This window comes from Peromyscus maniculatus, chromosome 10 (assembly GCF_049852395.1).
Source record: "Peromyscus maniculatus bairdii isolate BWxNUB_F1_BW_parent chromosome 10, HU_Pman_BW_mat_3.1, whole genome shotgun sequence".
NCBI lineage: Eukaryota > Metazoa > Chordata > Mammalia > Rodentia > Cricetidae > Peromyscus > Peromyscus maniculatus.
The window spans coordinates 97139131-97160379 of NC_134861.1; the positions used below are offsets into that span (position 1 = coordinate 97139131).

General features: G+C 46.1%; 1 protein-coding gene and 1 non-coding gene across 2 annotated transcripts in view; one reads left to right on the forward strand and one right to left on the reverse strand.

Moving 5' to 3' along the window:
* The first annotated feature begins 1671 nt into the window (after positions 1–1671).
* The window catches only part of Pkd2 (polycystin 2, transient receptor potential cation channel), a 44781-nt gene continuing 25203 nt past the window's right edge, over positions 1672–21249 (forward strand). Inside the window, exons 1-4 of the mRNA XM_015994243.3 lie at positions 1672–2350; positions 9278–9391; positions 18565–18698; positions 20316–20566. Of these exons, the coding sequence (XP_015849729.2) occupies positions 1750–2350; positions 9278–9391; positions 18565–18698; positions 20316–20566 (1100 nt within the window). The 5' untranslated portion in view covers positions 1672–1749. The remainder of the gene's footprint in view (positions 2351–9277; positions 9392–18564; positions 18699–20315; positions 20567–21249) is intronic.
* LOC143267700 (small Cajal body-specific RNA 20) lies at positions 5497–5597 on the reverse strand. Its single transcript, XR_013043122.1, has one exon.

Consider the following 21249-nt stretch of genomic DNA (forward strand, 5'->3'; position numbering starts at 1 on the left):
TAACTTCCCCCCAGGTCCTGCAGTTGTCTGCTTCTATGGTGCTGATAATGAATTAGTGTGGTATAAACACAGACAAAGACTGGAGCATCACTGAAATTCTAGAAAAGTATTATAGGGCTCATTATGACTGAATTGTGTGTACCCCCAAATTCATACATTGAATTCCTAAGCTCTAGTTTGTCAGTATACGACTATACTTGGTCACTGGGTCTTTCTCAAAGCAACTAAATTTAAATCATACAATTATAGTTGTCTGTAACCACTATGATGCAGAGGAGGAGGAGGAGGAGGAGGAGGAGGAGGAGGAGGAGGAGGAGGAGGAGGAGGAGAAAATATCCAAGGGAGGACAGTGGGGAGACACAGGCAAAATGAGCCATCTGCAATCCAAGAGCGACCTCAGGGGAGGCCAACCAACCTATTCTGAAAAAAATATATTTGTATTATTGAACACAGCATGAGGTAGGTTGTTTTAACAAGCCTAGCACACTAACATCGGAGCAGATCATGCACATTTGCTAAACTACAGAAATTAAATGCTGTCACTTATGCTAGAATTCCATAGACTCCTTTACGAATCAACATGGCCGATCCTATAATCTGGGGGGACGGGGAGAACACAGGCGTCCTAGCACTCCTGAAGGCTTCTAGTCCAGTCTTTTCCCCCCAAGCTAAAGAAGGTGGTGAGGCTGGTTTAGTCCTGGAATGGCAGAAGAGAGGCAGAACTGGCAGAAATCATTCACTCCAGTGTGGAATGAACATGCTAGCAGCAGGAATTAAAAGCAGAGAGTTCATCAGGGAGACTCATGAAGGATCTGAAGAGGATGATGATGAGAATATCTTAAGAGAAGCCTTAGAATGAGAATATCTTAAGAGAAGCCTTAGAAGTGAAGCGAGAGAGCACAAGTCTCAACCAGGGATATGGGATTTCAAAGAGATGGGGACACCATAGAAAATTGAGCTTGGAGAAGGCTCAGCATGAACCAGCTGCAGAGCGTTAAGTTGGATGTGCCAGCTGGGGCGGAGGGAGGAATGAACATCTAGACCTAAGGCCTGAGGCAGGATTCCGTTCCTCAGAGCCCAGTGCTGAGCAGGAGCGGAAATGAGATAATGGTGGAGGCATGAGCGATCCGAGTCCCAAAACCCAGTCGTTGGCATCCTCGGGATGTCTGGAGAGAGGAGACAGGAGAGCAGTAGAATCCGGGATGAGGGCCACCAAGTGCAAGGCGGGACAGCCTTAGTGATCTGTTCTGTTTTTTAAATGAAGGATAGATTTCTTTGCCCTCCTGGAGACTTCAGTTCAAGCTAGATTTCACCAGTTCACACTATGCAACAAGAGGATCCCAGTCTTTACTCTTCTCTTTGGGCCTTGGTAAACCTAGGCAGGGGATGGACATGGCCTAAGCATTATCTCCAGGTCCTGCAGGCATGGACAAACCCAGGACTCCTTTTCCAGAGGAGCTGGCCGGCCAAGCACTCCCTCCTTTCGCGAGCCACCCCATAGAAACGTGGGCGCCGCTCGGGACCCCGGCTCCACTTGGAACGCTGGCCCGGGAGTCGCGGGACACGCGCTGGCCGCCAGGGCCACTTCCCCGCGCCTGAGGCCAGCCGAGGCGAAGCCTAGCCCCGGGAGGCGGGCCGAGGAGGCGGGCGGGGGCGGGGAGCAGGCGGCGGACCCCGGGAAGAAAAGAACATGGCTCCTGCGGCAGAGGGCAGCGCCGCTCCGGGGCGCGCGGGGCACCAGTGACCGCGATGGTGAACTCCAACCGCGTGCAGCCGCAGCCGCCCGGGGATGCCAAGCGCTCGCCCGCACCGCGAGCTCCCGGGTCAGGCCGGCTGGCTGCAGGAGGCGCGGCTGGGGGCGCCGGCCTGGCCGTCCCGGGAGGCCTCCGGGAGCAGCGGGGCCTGGAGATCGAGATGGAGCGCATCCGGCAGGCGGCTGCGCGGGACCCCCCGGCCGGAGCCTCGGCCTCCCCTTCTCCTCCGCTCTCGTCGTGCTCCAGGCAGGCGTGGAGCCGCGATAACCCGGGCTTCGAGGCCGAGGAGGACGACGACGACGACGAGGTGGAAGGGGAGGAAGGAGGGATGGTGGTGGAGATGGACGTGGAGTGGCGCCCGGGCAGCCGCAGGTCGGCCTCCTCCTCGGCTGTGAGCTCGGCAGGCGCCCGCGGCCGGGCGCTGGGGAGTTACCGGGGCGCCGGGCACCCGAGCGGGAGGAGGCGCCGGCTAGAGGACCAGGGAGCGCCGTGTCCCAGCCCCGCAGGCGGCGGGGACCCGCTGCATCGCCACCTCCCCCTGGACGGGCAGCCGCCCCGAGTGGCCTGGGCCGAGAGGCTGGTGCGCGGGCTGCGAGGTAAGAACAGGACCCGCGGCGTCCAGTGCACGCGTGAGAACTGCCTGCCTGCGGGCCCGAACCCTCGTCCTCCGCGTTCCCGCCTCCTTCGCGAGCGCCCTCCCCACCTCCGCTCACTCTGCGCGATTTCCGGTACCCAGCGCGGAATTCCACTGCGCCCTTGTTGGTGCGAATTCCTTGGGCGCCTCCCTCTCTCTTTAGGATGCTAGCACACTTGCGTAAAGAGGAGAAAGCCGTTTTCGGGAGTATCTGGGGCTTGTAGAGGACGAAAAGAGACAATTCTAGTACAACCGATGAGCTGTGTGTTTGCTAAATGTCCCAAAATGAGGAACAAGTTTATTCCAGCTCCCATGCTTTTCATTTGGTGGCCATGCGCCATGTCCCTTCAGCTGGTCTAGGAAGAGACCTACAGCGTTAACCATGATTTGAGAGTGATGCCTTTAGATAGGTAGGATTGGTGGAGAGGAGAGTCGTTGACGACATGAATACTGAAACGCCTGTAGACCATTTATCATTCTAGATGTATTTCTTAAACAGTTGCAAAGAAAACATTACCCCTACCCCATGAGTGTTTAAAGACTGGAAGTCTGTTTTAAAATAATGTTTTCGACCATTCCAACAAGATGATTGCTTCTCCAGATACCAGCTGGTTCGTGTGTCAGCCTTCTGTGCACACAACTCTCCACTAGGCTGGAGAGGACACAGATTTTCCAACAGCAGATTGAATCCCGTGTTCTCAAACTTTTGCCACCAGAGGCATCCGTGAAGAGTTAGGGTTTCACTAACTCTCACCCACCTAGTTATCTTACCCCCCCTCTTTAAGAGTTTCATCCTGGTATTTCTTGTTGCCCCCCTCCCCCCCCACACCTCTGTCTGCAATTCCCAGTCCAGCACAGAAACTATCCAGATGTTGAAGCAATGTGGTTTAGACAGGCCTGCATTTAAATCCTGGTTCTCCTACTGTTTGACCTTGAACATGTTATTTAACTGCTCTGACCCTGAAGTTTTCTTTTAGAAAAGAAATGGGCAGTACATAACCCTCGATGTGTTGAAATAATCAAATGAGAAGGTGTCTAAAATGGGCAGCAAATCTTTGCGAATGTGTTGGGGGCTTTGACAACACAGGATGGGAGGAGGGATGCACCTGCTGGGTAGAAGGCAAGAATGGTACTGACATCTTACAGAGCACAGGGAGGCCTCTTCCTCCACTACAGCGCACCATCCCACCCAGCATGTCAGGGGTAGAGAGGCCAAGACACCGTGCCCTAACCCATTAGGTACATCATCCCACCCAGCATGTCACGGGTAGAGAGGCCGAGGAGACACCGTGCCCTAACCTGTGAAGTGGCAATGAATTAATTACCCACTGTGCTCAGCACTCTTGACGCCTTTTTTATGGTCATAGTTTTGTCCATAGGGTGTCCCCTGTATTGTAGGAGCTATCCTCACACCATCTTCCTGATGAGGGAACCAAGGCTTTTATATCTTAAATGACTTCACAACTATTAAATATTGGAACTAGGATTTAATTACAGGCATTGGATCCCGAAGCTGTTCTTGCTATGACTGATACCTGCAGTGCTGATACCTAACTTTAGTCAGCCATTTTTCATATTTCCCTACTTTTTAAACGTTGATTCATCAGGATACTTAGGGTTAACCATATCATTGACTCTGTGTATCCTAATTCCTAGTTTGTCTGAAGGGGAGGAACCTACTTTCTTTTTTTAATTGTGCCAAAGTTCATGCAACATCACATTTACCATTTTAGCCAGAGCTCAATGGGCATTAGATGTATTTCTAACAGTGTGGTTTACTTAACTGTTTTTTCCCCAGACTTTTTCATGATCATGTACACTACCAGTGAAGTCAGAATTTTCCTTGCTGTGTCTGGCTTATTTTGTGTAGCCTAGTTTCAAGCTCCTGCCTGCAGCAGTGTGCTCCTGAACTTTGCTCCTAGAGATGACTGGCTCCTGGTTCATTGTGTATGTGGATTACATTTTGTTTACCCATTACTTAGTTGAGGGACATGTTTTTTTTTTTAATTTAGTATTTTTATTATATTTGAGAGTTCCTTTCATGCATACAGTGTATTTTTATCATATTCACACATAAACACCCCATTTCCCTAACTTTTCCCTGATAATGGACATGTTTTGGGTATTTTTTAAAATTTTGGCCTTTTGAGACAGGGTCTCACAGTACAAGCTGGCCTGGGACTTTCCATCCCCTGCTTCATCCCTCCAGAAGTTGGCTACTAGGATTACAGTTAAAATAATACCTTACTCGGCTCCCTGAAACTTTTTTGAGATCTTTGGAGCTTTTCCAAAGTATTGACATATCAAGTTTTTTGTTTGTTTGTTTGTTTGTTTGTTTTTTGTTTGTTTTGTTTTGTTTTCTTTCGAGACAGGGTTTCTCTGTGTAGTTTTGGAGCCTGTCCTAGATCTCACTCTATAGACCCGGCTGGCCTCGAACTCACAGAGATCCACCTGGCTCTGCCTCCTGAGTGCTGGAATTAAAGGCATGTGCCACTGGCAAATTATCAGTTTTTGAAGGCGGCACCTTAGTATAGAAATGTTTCAGAGGCGGGTCCTAGGCTAGACCTTGTGGGTAACTGGGGGCCATCTCTCAGACTTGATGCTTACAGCCAGTGTGGAGTCTGGTCTCCTCACCGTGGGGTCAGTGGCACCCAGTCTCGAGCACCTGCTCTCAACTCTTCCTCACTGCCCATCCCCCAGCCATCCTGTGTGAAATACTGCTGAGAGATGTGGCTGAGCTGATGGGCAGGCTGCCCTCCCAGGTGACTAGTCTCCTACGATCCTTTCTAGTGTTCTGTCTCCCTGCTATCTCAGTTACCACTCCAGATACTCCCTTCCTGGGACCTCCCTAAAGACCAGAGCCATGGTTTCACCAAAAACATAGGGGAGTGCTCAACCCTTCACTCACAGGCATCGCTGTGGCCCGTGTCCTCATGGGTGGTGGACATACGTTATGCCTGTGGTGGCCACGTAGAGCAGGAGTAACTCTCCAGAGCCTGATGGTACCAAAGGGTAGCCAGAGCCTTCCTCCTTATGACTGCTGCTGAAGGTCCTGGCCTGATTCTGCTCAATCTGCCTGGTAGAGGCCGAGGGACACCCAGCTTCTAGTCATGACTGAGGCAGGAAACAAAGATACCTGAGGGCTGATATTGGCCTTCAGCCCCAGCTGATGAGTAGAAGGACCCCCACAGCCCAATGGGAGGAGGGGCTTGTTCCTTTGTTTTTGTCTTTTTCTTTTTTTTTTTTCTTTTCACCTTTTACATTTGGCGGCTGGAACTTTCCTTTGGGCTAGGGAGATTGCAGCATCCTTAGTTTGATCCCCAGAACCCATATTTAAAAAGCTGAGTGTGTGGTGGTGTCATGTGCTTCCAATCCCACCAGCGGGGAAGGCAAGGCAGGACTGTCTAGCTCACTTGGCAACTTCCTGGCCAGCAATGGGGGCCGGGGGGGGGGGCGGCGGGGGGCGGGCGGCGGCGGGGGGGGGGGCGCCTCTGTCTCAAAACCGAGGTGGACAGTGTACTGGCAGGTTTTGTGTCACCTTGACCCAAGCTAGAGTCATCAGAGGAAGGAGCCTCAGCTGAGAAAATGCCTCCATAAGATCCAGTTGTAAGGCATGTTCTCTATCAGTGATTGATGGGGGAGGGCCTGCCCATGGTGGGTGGGGTCATCCCTGGCCTAGTGGTCCTGGCTTCTATAAGAAGGTGGACTGAGCAAATCATGGGAGCAAGCCAGAAAGCAGCACCCCTACCTGGCTTCTGCATCAGCGCCTGCCTCCAGGTTCCTGCCCTGTTTGAGTGCCTGTCCTGACTTCCTTCAGTGATGAACAGCAATGCTGAAGTGTAAGCCAAATAAACCCTTTCCTCCCCAACTTGCTCTTTGGTCTTGGCATTTCCACCGCAGCAATAGAGACCCTCACTAAGACAGTGACTGAGGAGAGGCTCCCGAGGTTGTCCTCTGGCCTCTGTGTGTACCTGTGCGCCCCACATGGGGACACAGAGACTTCCTCTTTAGCTTTACTCCACACCCTCCGTCATCTCTTCCTTCGTTCATTTGCACCAAACTTTTGTACAAACAGTTTCCATTTTCATTGCTGGCTTTGCCCTCTAGGGTGTGATGAAGTCGCATTAGTAATGTGACCATGTCGTCAATAAACTTGTGGAGAATTGCTGCTGTGATAATAGATCCTAGGCATGCGTGGATCAATAATGCACAGCCCCAAATCTCAAGCTGCTCAGATTCCAAGTCTAGCAGGGGAAGTGGCTGCAGATCAGTAGTTACAGTAGTGAGTGTGTTGGGTATGGGAGGAACTCAAGGCAGAGGTAATCTGTCTCACCTGAGGAAGTCAGTGAAGGTCTTCATGGGGATTCAAAGTGAGTCACACTTGAAGGGGGGGGGTGGATTCTGGCAGGGAACAGTAGCAGGAACAAGGCTGAGCAGACCTGAATGTTGCCTTAGGGAGCTGGTACACTTTCCTGTAGGCATTTGGAGTACTGGAGACTTCAGACAGGACTAGTATAATCATATGCCAGACTGAAGAATGTAGAGGATACAGTGAGTGGATGGATGGTCAGGAGAGAGCTGACACATAAAAAAGTGACCAGAATTGCAAGTCAGCATACAGGCTGTGATGCTATAGGCCTAGATTAAAGACAGAAGCCATCAGAGTTACAGATTCAGGCTTGGTGTGGTGGTGCATGTCTGCATTCCCAGCACTCCGGAGGCAGAGGCAGGAGAAGCATTCCAAGTTCAACTCAGACTACGCTACAGAATGAGACCCTGTCTCAACGCATAAAATAAAATAATTGCAGAACCAACTCCATGTGAAGAAGGACAAGAGGAGAGAGAGCTGCCTTTGAGATGGACCTCAGATCTGATGCCATTTGCTCAAATAGGAAGAAGTTTCTAGAGGGGGAAAAGAGCATTCATTTGGGGCATGTGAATCTGAGCTGCCATGTAATATGCACCTTAAACCACTCCTGCCTGTCAACCTAACTGGGGGAGTCATCTGCAACAGGATACTGATGCAGAGAGGTCTCTGAAAATCTTCTAAGAAAGACCTTTATGTGTACCCAGTGGGGGGTGGGGGACAAGTAAAGACTGTTAATATTTAGGAGGTAGGTAGGGTAATTTAGAAAAAGTAAACACATGATAGCATATAGAGATAAGAAAAGGGATGTTTCTTTTCATTTCCTTTTAAGGGCTTGAATTAAATTGCCATAATTCTTTGTAAATTTGGCTTGAGAAAAATCTGACATCGTTTTTTGTCTGTTTCTATTTAAAGGTCAGAGAATACCATTTGTATGAAATTATGTCTATTCCTTATTGCATGGCTGTCTATAAACCATTGGAAGGAATAAAATCACTGACCACGTAGCAGTAAAGATGCTATAGAGACTAGCAGGCACCACATTACACATGCTGTAGGCCTGGCCTCCAGAAGAACTCGACCCAAAGACAGAAGAATAGTTGTACCCGGGGATGCCGAGCCTGATCCTTGGCTGCAGTGTTAGCCTGACTTGTAATTTTCCATGTCATCTACATTTGTAAAAACCCTCGGATATGATAGAGTTTCAATGAATAAACATTCTGCTTGCTGCATTTCTTCTGCATGAGCAATTCCCTGACAAATACCAGCTCTTGGCAGCAGCAGACCTGGTCATAAACTGTGCTCAGCTCTCAGAGTGGTGAAACCTGAGATGCGTAACATGGTGTCCTTGAAATTTAGATGCTAATTTTTTAAAGGAAGAAAAGGAAAATGGAATATCTAAATTTAATAGAGTAGAGCTCTTGTGGTGTTATGTTGTTAAAAAAAAGTCTGTCAAGCTTAATGATGACCTCATTTCCTCGATGTGAAAAACCTTACAGCGTTCCCCTTTCTCCCTGTGGCTTGTTTCTAGCTCAGATGTGGTCTGATTTTGGGTTAATGAAAGGGGTAAGGTCTAGAGAGAATGAGAGGTGACATATGGGAGCCAGGTTTGTGTCTGTTCATAGCCTAACTGGAAGGATTGAGAAGTCAGTGTTTTAGGGAAGATATTAAGGCTCTCCCAAAGATCTGGCATTGCGACTTGACCACACTGTTTATTAACAGGGGCTTGGACAGCCACCATACTGCCTGCTGGCTGAATCCCAAACCTGTCATTCTCTCCAGTAACCTCTCCGAGGGTTACATCATCTTTACTTCACTAGCCTGACACTTTCCATCTGCTGAAACACAGGACATGGCTGCTGATCGTAGTTTTTCCCAAACGAAAGACAGAAGGGCCACATGAGCTGTTGCCGTTAGTTTAAAACCATAGTAATTGGCCCTTTACAAACCTGCTAAGCTTAAACAGGCTAAGCGTGGTGGTCAGTTGCCATTGTGTGCCGTTGTGTGCCATTCTTACAGGACAAAGAGGAGCCCAGAGCAGCCTTCCTGCCGCCATGCTAGAAGCTCAGTAGGTGTTTCCAAATGAAATGATGCAACAGCTCGGATTTTGTACTGTGGCGACCTCAGCGTGATGTACCCTGTGGTCACACCGTCTACTTAGCTGAGTTTAGCAGGGGGGACACCAGGTGTGTCCTGTACCAGGCAGGAGGAAGAGCTATGTGACACAAATTGCTAAGTCTTTTAAATTGTCTTCCTTTTCCATCCTCCTAAACTTTTAAAGATATTTGCTAATGGTCCTAGAAGTTATAAAAATGACTGGTTTGATTTGGAGTTTGTACTTTTGAGGGGGGTGGAGCATGGTGTATACTAAATTAAGTGACTTCTAAGTCACATGCAGTACTCTTATGTATTCATATTTCCATATGAGAACTGGTTTACTATTAGTTTCATTTTTCCTTTTGCCACTTGTGAAATTTCTTAAGAAAGATGACCTTGTTTTGTTTGTTTTTCATTATTTTAAAGGTCTCTGGGGAACAAGACTCATGGAAGAGAGCAACACTAACCGAGAGAAATATCTGAAAAGTGTGTTACGGGAACTGGTCACGTACCTCCTTTTTCTCATAGTCTTGTGCATCTGTGAGTACACGGTTTCCCTCTCTAATGGAAATGTTTTGAAGGTGTTTAGCCTGTCATAATCATAACTGAGAAGCATGTGAGCAACAGGAGGGTCAAGCTAACACTTTTCTTCTCAGTGTGGTTTTCGGTTCAGGTTGGAATTTGGGGACATTCTCTGCTGGCCAGTTCATTGTTGGCTGTGACCGACTTCACTGTGAGATGCACGAGAAACCTACTGTATACAAAAATCCCAGCCAAGGGTTTGGATGTTGGCTTTCGTATCAGTGACTATCACACTTCCACGTTTTACTCTCAGGAGACAGTGTTCCCCGACACGGCTCCTGTTGGCACATGGCTTCCGAGGTCCCCTTTCCGATCCTGACAGTTTGCGTCACTGCTTCCCTTAAAGTTCATTGCTTCTTCCAAGTCCTCAGCCATCACTAGGCTTTAAGGGAAACGTAGCTGACCTAGTTTGTATCTCTCCTCTCTTACTTCTGTGTGTTCATGTGTTCTCTGGGGCGGGAGGGGAGGGAAGCCGGAGCTCAAAACCCATCTCAGGAACTGTTGGCTTTCGAGTCCAGAAAAATCATGTATCCTGAATCAAAGCATGTTAAAGTATGGGTTTTAAAGTGTGTGTGTGTGTGTGTGTGTGTGTGTGTGTGTGTGTGTGTGTGTTTGCATGCATGCATGCATGTGCACACCAGTGTTCTTGTGGAGGTCAGAGGACAACTTTGTAAAGTCATTTCTCTCCTACTTTTGTACGGGTTCCACCTTGAACTCAGGCCACTAGGCCTGCACGTTCGGTGCCTTAACTGCTGTCCATCTTGCTGGCCCTGAAGCATAGAACTCTGTTACGTCCTCTCTGAGGCCTTTTATGGGGACAAGGAAGCCAGTTTGTGCCATCCCTAGGCTTTTTACAAAGCTCCTAAGAAGAAACCTACCTCTTCCAATGTAGACTGAGGGATGCTTAACAGTTGACGGCCACACAGAAAAGAGTCCGTCTTTTTCATACATGGAGAGAATGAGAATTTAATCAGTCATTTAATAATGTTCTTTGGTGAGAGACTAGAGAGGTGGCTCCAGTTAAGAGCAGCTTCCCCGTGTGGGTACCTTCACCCATCTCCCTCATTTACACTCCCTACAATAAGCTGGTAGATGAAAAAAAAGTGAAATATTCTCAAGAGTGTAATTCACAGGAGAGCAGACCCAGGAATGTTTGCTTAGAGAAAAAAAAATCTAAATGAAGTTTCACATTATTATTTTCTGTTTTAATGACCTATTGTTTATTCCTGGTGCTTGGTAGATGTGCCACAATTATTAAATATTTAGTTTAATACCTACCATGAAGATAATGGTCTGACCGCAGCTCTGAAATGTAATCATCTTGGATAGCAAAGCACAATCTGCCAACAGAGAAAATCCAGAAATTTAAAATAAATAACCATGAACAAGCTTTAAAATGACGTTAGTTTGTTTTTCTTTTTTCCTTTGGAAGAAGAAAGCTTTATTTAGGGAACAACTTGAATGAGATGTAACTTACATGCTTTAAGATCCATCCACTCAAGCATCTGAGTCATTTATTTTTCTAATGTACAGAGGTTTAACCACCACAGTCCAGATTTAGAGCATTTCTATCATCTGAGAATTTGCCCTGATTATTTCAGTAGTGGGCTGATGCCGGCCTCTTTCCCATCACCGTCTCTCGGGTTTTACATCGCGGGGCTCTGCTGACTTGGAGGGTTGTGTCTTTTGACTACCACCTGCCTTCCTTCCAGCCCTGGCAGCCACCACCATAGTGTTGGGAGCTCAGCATGTTGCATTCCTTATATTCACAATGTGACCTTTTTAAAGACATGGCTTCCAACACCAAAATGCTAAAGCTGGAAGTCATGTGCATATTACACTGAAATTCAGGAAGCAGGAGATGGAATGTTTCAGACTTTCATGTTCTTAGCCCTTCGAGTACAGAACACTGAGATTGCGTTTGTTCCCAACACAGAGATGGTGCTTAAATATTAAACCACATTGGCTTTCACATTAACATGTCCATTAGAACTACTCAGCATTTTCAAACAACACATATGTAAGCATATTCCCAATGTGAAGTAAGCCTAGAATTTGAGTAATTAACCAGACTGAGTATCAGTTGCCAAAAGAACTTAAAAAAAAAATTATAGCTGTACCTGGTCAACTAAAGCAGAGCTTCTTCGATATGAGAAAAAGTAAGTTTGCAAACAAGGCCAAAGACATAAACCCAAGATGAAGAGTTTGAGAACCTGACAGAAGTTACACAACCAGTTGTGTTTTCTTGTTCATTTTAGAGATCTCTGGGTTGGTTTATTCTTACTGGCCCCCTGCATCTGTCATGCTGGGAGGGAAGGAAGGAGCAGGGGGTGGGGTGGGGAGCTGGAGGTTGGGGATTAGGGGGTGGATGCTGTCCTGTGCACCTCAGTGAAGAGGGACTTTGTTTTTGGCCTGCCAGCTCACACACACACACACACAAAAATAACACAGAGATTTATTGTTAATTATGAAAGCTCAGCCTTAGCTTAGGCTTGTTTCTAACTAGCTGTTATAACTTAAACTAACTCTTTTTTAAAAATCTACTTTCTTCCACGCTGGTTACCTCATCATCTCTATTATGCTCATCCTGCTATTTTCCCACGTCTGTCTGGCGACTCTGCCCTTCCTCTTCCCAGAGCTCTCTCTGTCCGGAAGTCCCTCCTGTACCTCCTGCCTAGCTATTGGCCATTTAGCTTTTTATTACACCAATCACAGGGACACGACTTCACACAGCGTAGAGGAATATCCGCAACTCCGCGGTGCTGTGTGCGGAGCTGCTCCTCACTGCTGGCATGTTACTCGCTTCCGTTCCCCCTCTTCCTGCTCGTTTCACTAATTCGGACAACTTCCTACTGGTTTTCTCATTCACTAGTTCGGAGAACTTCCTGCAAGTTGATGGCAGCTCCACCAGTTCAAACTTAGTAACTCTTTGATGTATACTTAGCACTGTGCATTTATAGACAGAGTCCCTTCAAGTAGAGTTTCATATTGTATCCCAGGAGAACATATGGAGTGAGATAAAGATAGATATATATATATAAAATTAAGTTTCCTGTGCAGCAGTAGATTCTGGGACCGAGGCATCTTGATTCTGCTGTCTTTGTACCTGGTGTCACCTTCTGTGACAGTTACGATTTTTTAAGCAGTTTTTAAAATTGCTAAATGATTTAGTTTAATATGTACATATCTTCCTTTTTGTTAGCTAATTTATTATGTAAAGGTTTTATCTGCTTAAGCTTGTTATCCTTGTTTTAGGAGGTTTTACTTTGTGTTTTCGCTTAAACAGAAGTCTGTCATTTTAGAGTTTCCCATGTGATTTTGCTTATTTTTATATTACACGTATCGTTTCATGCGTCTTGATAATGTGTTATTTAACACCTAAGAATTTATGCGAGTGACGTCATGGTTGATGGCATCGATCAGTATGGACTAATCTTCTCTTTGGGGCCAGTGCTCACTTTCTGATCTCCCTTGTCAGGTAACTGCTGTCACTTCCTGTTGCTGTGTTTTCATCTCCACAAAGCAACCCGGGGAGAAGAGGGTTGGTTTCCTATTACAGCTTTCAGTCCATCATCAAGGGGAGCCAGGGCAGGAGCTGGAGGCAGGAACTGAAGCAGAGACTGAGGAGGGCAATGCTTACCGACTTGCTTCCTCTGACTTGTTCAGCAGCCTCCCCTATACCTGCCAGGGTTTGGCACCACCCACAGGGGGTTGGACCCTCCCACATCAGTCACCCACAGATACCCTCGGGACAGTCTGGTGGAGGGAATCCCTTGCTTGGGTTTCCCTCTTCCCAGGTGACTCTAATTTGTGACAAGTTGACAAAAAACGAAGTAAGCAGCATGTCACCTTACTCTTTTTGGGAAACATTTATTATTGTGTGCACGATGTGATGCGCTGGTGTTAGCTGTGGCTGCACATAGGGATCAGAGGACAGCTTGATCGAGTTGGTTCTCTTTCCAGTGTCACGTGGGACCAAGATTGAAGTAAGGTCTCTAAGCTTTTGTAGCAAATGTGAAGTGTCCCTCCATTCTTTAACTTTATATGAAGTAGGTTTCTTAGAAAAAAATTCATAAGTTACTTTTTATTTTAAAGCCCTTTTTTCCTAGTAAGAGGTTAACACATTCAGATTTCATGGTTTTGCCAGATTTCCATTGTTTTGCTTTGTTTATGTTTTCCTGTCAACTTTACATTTTTCTTTTTCTTTCATGAAATTAGAATTTTTTCTTTTGCTTCCAGCCATTGAAATAAATGCAGTAGATGGAACTCTATGCTATATGGCATTTTTTTTTTAATGTTTAAGCTTATAGTTTCTCAACAATGAATAAAATAGTATCATTGGCTAACGCATCATTGTTTTCAAGGCAGCTTCTCGTAGTTTACACGCTGCATGTTTGATAACCTGTGGTGGCGCTCCCCCCCCCCCCACACACACTCGTGTTTACTTCTGTCCCAGGTCTCTGGGCTGTCTAGCCTCTAGGTCCTGGCCCTCCAGGCAGTCTCAGGGTGGGCTTCCTTGTGGTATGGGTCTCTAGCTGGGCCAGTCATTGTTTGGCCACTCCACAATGACCGCACCACCTGAACTATCACATCTCGTAGGCAGGATAAATTGTAGGTCGGAGGTTTTGTGGTTGGGCTGGGGTCCCAATTCCTCCACCGGAAGTCTGGCCTGGTTACAGGAGATGGCCAGTTCAGGTTCTGATTCTCTCTCATTGCTACAAGTCCTAGCTAGGGTCACCCTTGTGGATTCCTGGGAGTTCCCATTGCACTTGGTTTCTAGCTTATCCTCAAGATGCCCCCAATTCCAGTCATCTCTTTCATTACTCTTCCCTCCATCCTCCCCCAACCTGATTCCTCCTGTTCCCGTCCCCCCACCTCCACTCGTGATATCGATTTTCTTTCCCCTTCCCAGGGAGATTCAGTAGTCCTCCCTCGAGCCCTCCCTCTGACTTAGCTTCTCTGGCTCTATGGATTATATCTTGGTTATCCTTTACTTTGCAGATAATATACACTTATAAGTGAGTACATACCATGTTTACCTTTCTGGGTCTGGGTTGCCTCACTCAGAATGATTTTTTTCTAGTTATATCCATTTACCTGCAAATTTCATGGTGTTATTTTTTTTTAACAGCTGAGTAATACTCCATGGTGCAAATATACCACATTTTCTTTATCTATTCTTTGGTTGATGGACATCTAGGTTGTTTCCAGTTTCTGGGTAATATGAATAAAGCTGCTATGAACATAGTTGAGCAAGTGTTCTTGTGATATCATTGAGCATCCTTTGGGTATATGTCCAAGATTGGTATAGCTGTGTCTTGAGGTAGATCGATTCCCAATTTTCTGAGAAACCACCATATTGATTTCCATAGTGGCTGTACAAGTTTGCACTCCCACCAGCAATGCAGGAGTGTTCCTCTTGCTCTACATTCTCTCCAGCATAAGCTGTCACTTGTATTTTTTATCTTAGCCATTGTGACAGGTGTAAGATGGTATCTCAGAGTCATTTTGATTTGCATTTTCCTGGTGGCTAAGGATGTTGAGCATTTCATTAAGTTTACTGGCCATTTGAGATTCCTGTATTGAGAATTATCTGTTTAGATCTGTGCCCCATTTTTTAAATTGGTTTATTTGTTTTTTTTTTTTTTATGTCTACTTTCTTGAGTTCTTTATATATTTTTAAAATCAGATCCCTGTCAGATGTGGCATTGGTGAAGATCTTTCCCCATTCTGTAGGCTACCTTTTTGTGTTATTGACAGTGTCCTTTGACTTACAGAAGCTTTTCAATTCCATGAGGTCCCATTTATTAATTGCCAATCTTAGTGCCTGGGCTACTGGTGTTCTGTTCAGGAAGTTTTCTCCTGTGTCAGTGTGTTCAAGAGTAGCCTGTGTATTAATGTATTTTGTTCTGACTTTTGGAAAAATGGAAAATGAAGGGTTAAGAGAAGAAATGGCAGGTGGAATATGTGTACATGCTTCTCTCTCTCTCTCTCTCTCTCTCTCTCTCTCTCTCTCTCTCTCTCTCTCTCCTCTCTCCTCTCTCTCTCTCTCTCTCTCTCTCTCTCTCTCTCTCACACACACACACACACACACATACACACACACATAGGCACGCACATTCCTACATATCCATTACCTAGTATCATATAAGTGTATGTTTATCTTCCTTTCCAGTCTCCATTTAAGTTTATATGTTTCACACAGTGCTGATCTCATCACAGTTCATTTAGAGTGTGATTATGCTCATTTTCAAGTTCACGATTAGGAAGGTTAGTTATAGCTGTTCAAGATCTTGGGGCACCAGCACCCTCTGTTGTGAGCCCAGAGGCAGATACTCTGTGGAACCCGGCTGAGATTCTCACCCAGACTGTCTGATGTTGAGCTGAGCTGCCACTGACATGTACCCACACTGTTCCTGCTCTGGGCATATATGGAAATGTTGCTCCAGATACCTGAGTCAGAGCTGTGTCTTGACACAGTTCAGAAATAGTTCATGGTGGCTGGACAGTTTTAGTCCTTCAGTGCTAGAAGCATCAATTCTGATGTCCAGCAGAGGGTGCAACACAAATAGTGGGATTTTGCTTCCCTCTGAGTGAAGCCGTGAAAGATAATACTGATCCTGAGAATTTCAGCAGCAAACACCAGTGTCTGGTCTGAAGGCTAATGGGAGACAAAGGGGACATCTTTCAAAGGTGGTGTCTATACCATGTTTAGATGTCTACAATTTCAACCCATCAACAAATCATTTCCAACAGTGACCAGTAGGTAAAACACCCCACCTGTGCCCCAAAGTACACCTAACTTCACACTAATTGAAAGTAACCAACCTAATCATTTATTAGGTTGACTGTGAGGCTCTTCCATCATCACTTTTTTTTATCTCCTCTGTCCCTTGTATTGACGAATTCACAGGCATTGCTGCCCAGGGCCTTGTGCCTCTATCCATCCCTCTGTGGAGGTGAGGTGGCCGGGCAGCACACTTTCTGAGGACATAGGAGTCCCTTGTTCGGAGGGAGAGGTCACTCCTTGTTAATACTCATGTCTAATAACTGTCCCATTGAATGGATTAGAATTCCAAATCCTGAACTAGGATCAGTCTGGTGTTGGAGTGGGAAGTTGGTCAGGTATCATATGAAGAACGTTGTTCATATTCTAAATACATTAGATCATAGAAGGGTGGGTTGAGGGACTAGAAGTTATTTAATATACTCTGTATACAAGTGCACAGACTGTGGGTTTCTGTTAATTTTTTGCTGAAGTGATTACTTGAGATGAATTCTCAAACATACTCATGTTGGATTATTATCACTACATTTCTTTAATGATCTTAATTTGATATGCTGCTTGATAATAGAAGGGCAAGGGTGACAGGTTTACCAATCATTTAAGAAAAATTAGTTTAATACAAGTTATTATAGAATCAGGAAATAATCATCTGTGTGTTCATCACTGTGGCCAAAAGATACAGAAAATGAGCCGGGCGGGTGTGTGTGTGTGTGTGTGTGTGTGTGTGTGTGTGTGTGTGTGTGTGTGTGTGTGTGGCACACGCCTTTGATCCCAGCACTTGGGAGGCAGAGCCAGGCGGATCTTTGTGAGTTCGAGGCCAGCCTGGTCTACAGAACAAGAGCCAGGAAAGGCGCAAAGCTACACAGGGAAACCCTGTCTCGAAAAACAAAACAACAAGAACAAACAAACAAACAAACAAAAAAGATACAGAAAATGAATTTCTTCTTCGTGAAGCTTTTTGTCTTTAGCAAAGCATAGGAATTATAGCACATTACACCTGTGGTCATAATAATTCCAGCATAAAACAGTACTTGCTAAAGTGCTAAAAGCTTTAATTTTCAAAATGTGTGTGTGATGTGTGTATGGAAGCAGGCATGCCGTGGTGCACATGTGGAGGCCAAAGGACCCCCGTTTTCTCCGCTCACCAGGGGTGTGTGATAAGTGCCTTTACTCACTGCGCCACCCAGCTGGCTTGGAAGTCCCGGGTTTCTAATAGATGCTTTGTAGCACACCAGTTAGAAAGGAGAAGTCAGCATGACTGGACATTTCGTGACTGTTATCCCTGTACTAAGTAGGTTTGAGCTATTTTTATAAAGCACCCGTAAGTCCTGTAGGGTAGCTAATTATCACAACTTATGGAACAGGAATGAAGCTGTTCTTGTTCTGTAGCTCGCAGAGTAAAAACAGCTACTCAGGAAGTAAGAAACGTGACCAGCAATGAGACTCTACGCCTTTGGGCCGTCATCCTGCCTCCTCCATGGTCCATCCATTACGATCCATGAGTGCTAACAGTGGGGCCATAACCTGGATTGCAGTGTTCCATCTGGGATTTGAGTGACAAGTGGGAGGCAGATAGCAATCCACAGTAGTAATTAAAGCAAGTTAAACCAAGGGGCCGTTTGTAAGGACATGACAGGCTAAGGGACCAGCAGAGGAGGAGAGCCCCTTGGGAAAGGTTACCACCTGTAGGCGTAGGTGACCACGGAGGGAGCAATATGGTTGTTGGTAAGGAGTCTCCCCACAGCTGTGGCCAAGGCTAGAGGATCCTCTGCCAGCTTGCATCAAGAGGAGATGAGCATAGGGCTCCAGGGCCAAAATAGGTTTGTCTCCCCTGATGCGCAAAGGAAGAGAGGTCTCAGGTGTCTAAGTGAGTGGAGGTTAGTCTCAGAGCTGTGAGAGGACAGGGAGGAAGAATTGATCTGGGAGAATTAAGTAGGAGCCGGGGTGTATGGGGGAGAAGACAGACAAATGCCGACTGGGGAGATGCCAAAGCATGTGTCGGCTTCTGAACACAGCAGTCTCAACAGCTTCAGGGGCTGATCCAGGGAACAGTAGGAGGCCAAACAATACACCCATTGGAAGTCAGTTCAGTACTCAGTATTGGGCCTGTTTTGTCTCACATAGGCCAGTATTGAAGCTGCATGTTTCTTATGTAAGCAGAGAGATGGGGATAACCTGGAGTATTGGCAGGAGAGGGAGGCAGAGGGGAGAGATGACCTTATGTGAACACTGATCCATCCAAAAGTCCACCTACCAGGAACAGTCCCTTCTTGGAGGCTGCTGGCTCTGCAGATGTGTGTGTAGGGTCCCTCTTGATGCTCACTCGGTTCTTTCTGTGTTCCAGTGACCTATGGCATGATGAGTTCCAATGTGTACTACTACACACGGACATTGTCACAGCTTTTCATAGACACCCCAGTGTCTAAAACAGAGAAGACTAACTTTAAAACTCTTTCTTCGATGGAGGACTTCTGGAAGGTATTTACAAATGACTAAAAGTACTTCCTTGTCTATGAAGATTACCCATTTGGTATCATAATTTCAACTCATAAGTATCTTCAGGAGTCGTGAATTATATTAAGTCATGTAGAGTTCCTGTTCCTTTTGGTATTTATTGAGAACATTGAAAGCACTTTTCACAGAGCTGAATGTTTTACACCTTTCTTAAATTCCTTTAGTGATCTTATCAGGTACATAATAATACGCATGCCCCAGTTTGTAAAGTGAAATTCAGGGTGCTCACCTGTGTATGGTCACATGGCTAGAGAAGAAAAGACCTGGATTTTTTTTTTTCTTTTTAAGTATGATTGCTGCTTCATTATAGCTTACTGTTCCCTTGGTCATGCATGATTCTGTACATGATGGCTGAGAATGTCCTATGACACAAGTCCCAAGTAGGCAGTTTGGGTGCCAAACGCTGCTCTACTTTTTGTGATTCGTGTCTTTGTTGACAGTGGTATGTGCCCTCACCTCCAAGAATGTGTCCAACTCCTAATAAGACATGGACACATTTCAAAGGTCTGCCCCTGTAAAATTCAACCTAGCCTTCTCCTCAATTCTAAGCTCCAACTGGCAAACAAAAAGCACTGAGTAACATAGGACAGTGATTAAGCCAGTCCAGATGGTGTGCTGCTCAGAACCTTGGAAAATTGGAGAGGAAATTTAAAAGGAAATTATTATTTCTCCCAGGAGAAATAATGTGGGAAATTCTTATTAATCTCTGAAGCCAGAGGTCTTGGTTTCAGGCATAGAGAAAACTGGGCCACTGCAACCTTTAATATGTAAGAACACTTGTCGTTAAACCCCACAGTTGAAGGGGGTGGGGATTTAGCTCAGTGGTAGAGTGCTTGCCTAGCAAGCGCAAGGCCCTGGGTTCGATCCTTAGCTCAAAAACAAACAAACAAACAAACAAACAAACAAACAAACAAACAAAACCCCACAGTTGTGCAACACTGCCCGTGGCCCTGCTCAGTGTGGCAGGTCTCTGTGGATGCCCTGGTAATGCACGGAGAAATGACCACCTCTGTTCTCTGTTGAGGAAGAGCCTTTTGTCCCAACATGAAACATCTCACATGCACCTTCCCATGATAATAAACACCACTCACAAAGAGAATGGGTAGGGTTGAAGGACTCCACGTGTAGCAAAGCAATCCAGGTAGAAAAAGATCCAGTACAGAAGGTAATTGACACTCTTACCTTTTCATTCCAGACTTAGGGTTATGCGGGATTATGGGATTATGGGTTATGTTTTTTCTAAGGGAAAGCAAAGTTAATGGTCTTTGTGTATTTATGAAACATGCTTCTCTCAGTCATTAGTCCCAGCACAGAAGTCAGAGTACACTGATATTGTGCCAGGTGTCCTGACCAGAAAAAGATGAATTTCCCAAATGTGGGAGCCCAGCTTAGGGAATCCTACGCAAGGCCCCACACCTAGCAAATGACAGCAAGATCCAGACCCAGATTTTTCTGACCATGTGGCCTGTGCTTATCGCTCTCCTTGCTCAAAGCCTTGGTGACGTTTGGGTTATACATATGCTCCAAGCAGAAGCCAGCCAGCGTCTGAGTTCGGAACCTACCCAGAATTCTTTGTTTCAGTTCACAGAAGGCGCCTTCCTGGACGGGCTGTACTGGAAGGCACAGACTGGGAACCACACACCAGCTGATAACCGAAGCTTCATTTTCTATGAGAACCTGCTGCTCGGGGTGCCTCGTCTGCGCCAACTCAGAGTCAGGAACGGATCCTGCTCCATTCCTCAGGACCTGAGAGATGAAATTAAAGAGTGCTACGATGTCTACTCTGTCAGCAGTGAGGACAGGGCTCCATTTGGACCGCGAAACGGAACTGCGTGAGTGTCTGTGCCGTGTGTCCAGTGGGTGGCATTCATTCTTTATTCCTTCTCAGACAGAAAGATTCCTCTAATGGGCCTGGGTCAAGTTGACCTTTTCTCCTCATTTTCTCTGATGTTTCTAGATGCACATTTCAAAAAGACTGACTTGTCGATTGTGGGGGACCAGCTCCCACATTTATTTACTCCAGGGACTCTTAAGGAATGAGGGGTAAGAGATTTAGATAGAAATATAGAGGGGAGAGAGAGACAGTTAGAAATACAGGATACCTTGGGAGGGCCTGGGTCAAAACCCAGCAGCCCCTTCTGTCACTGGTAAAGGGCTTTTAAAGGAATGCCAAAGGGTGGAGCAAAAGACCTCCCCCCCAGCACAGCCAAGTGCAGACAATCCCAGACACCTTGTAACCACGCATGTGGCCAAGCCATCCCCTAATGCAGCCCTGCTGTGTAAAGCAAGCTCAGATCTCACTAGGAAGCCTTTGTGGGCTCCCACAGCCGATCATATAACCCAAGAAAATGAAGTGATCCGAGCCTTTAGAGGTTGTAAGATGCTTTGGTATTATCTTATTTTAGGACAAACAAGATTATCCACTAATTCATTTTAGTAGTTCTTACGAATCTGTTTTTGTTCAGAACGTAATTATTTAAAGTGCAGACTTAGGGGTACTGAAGAAATGGTTCAG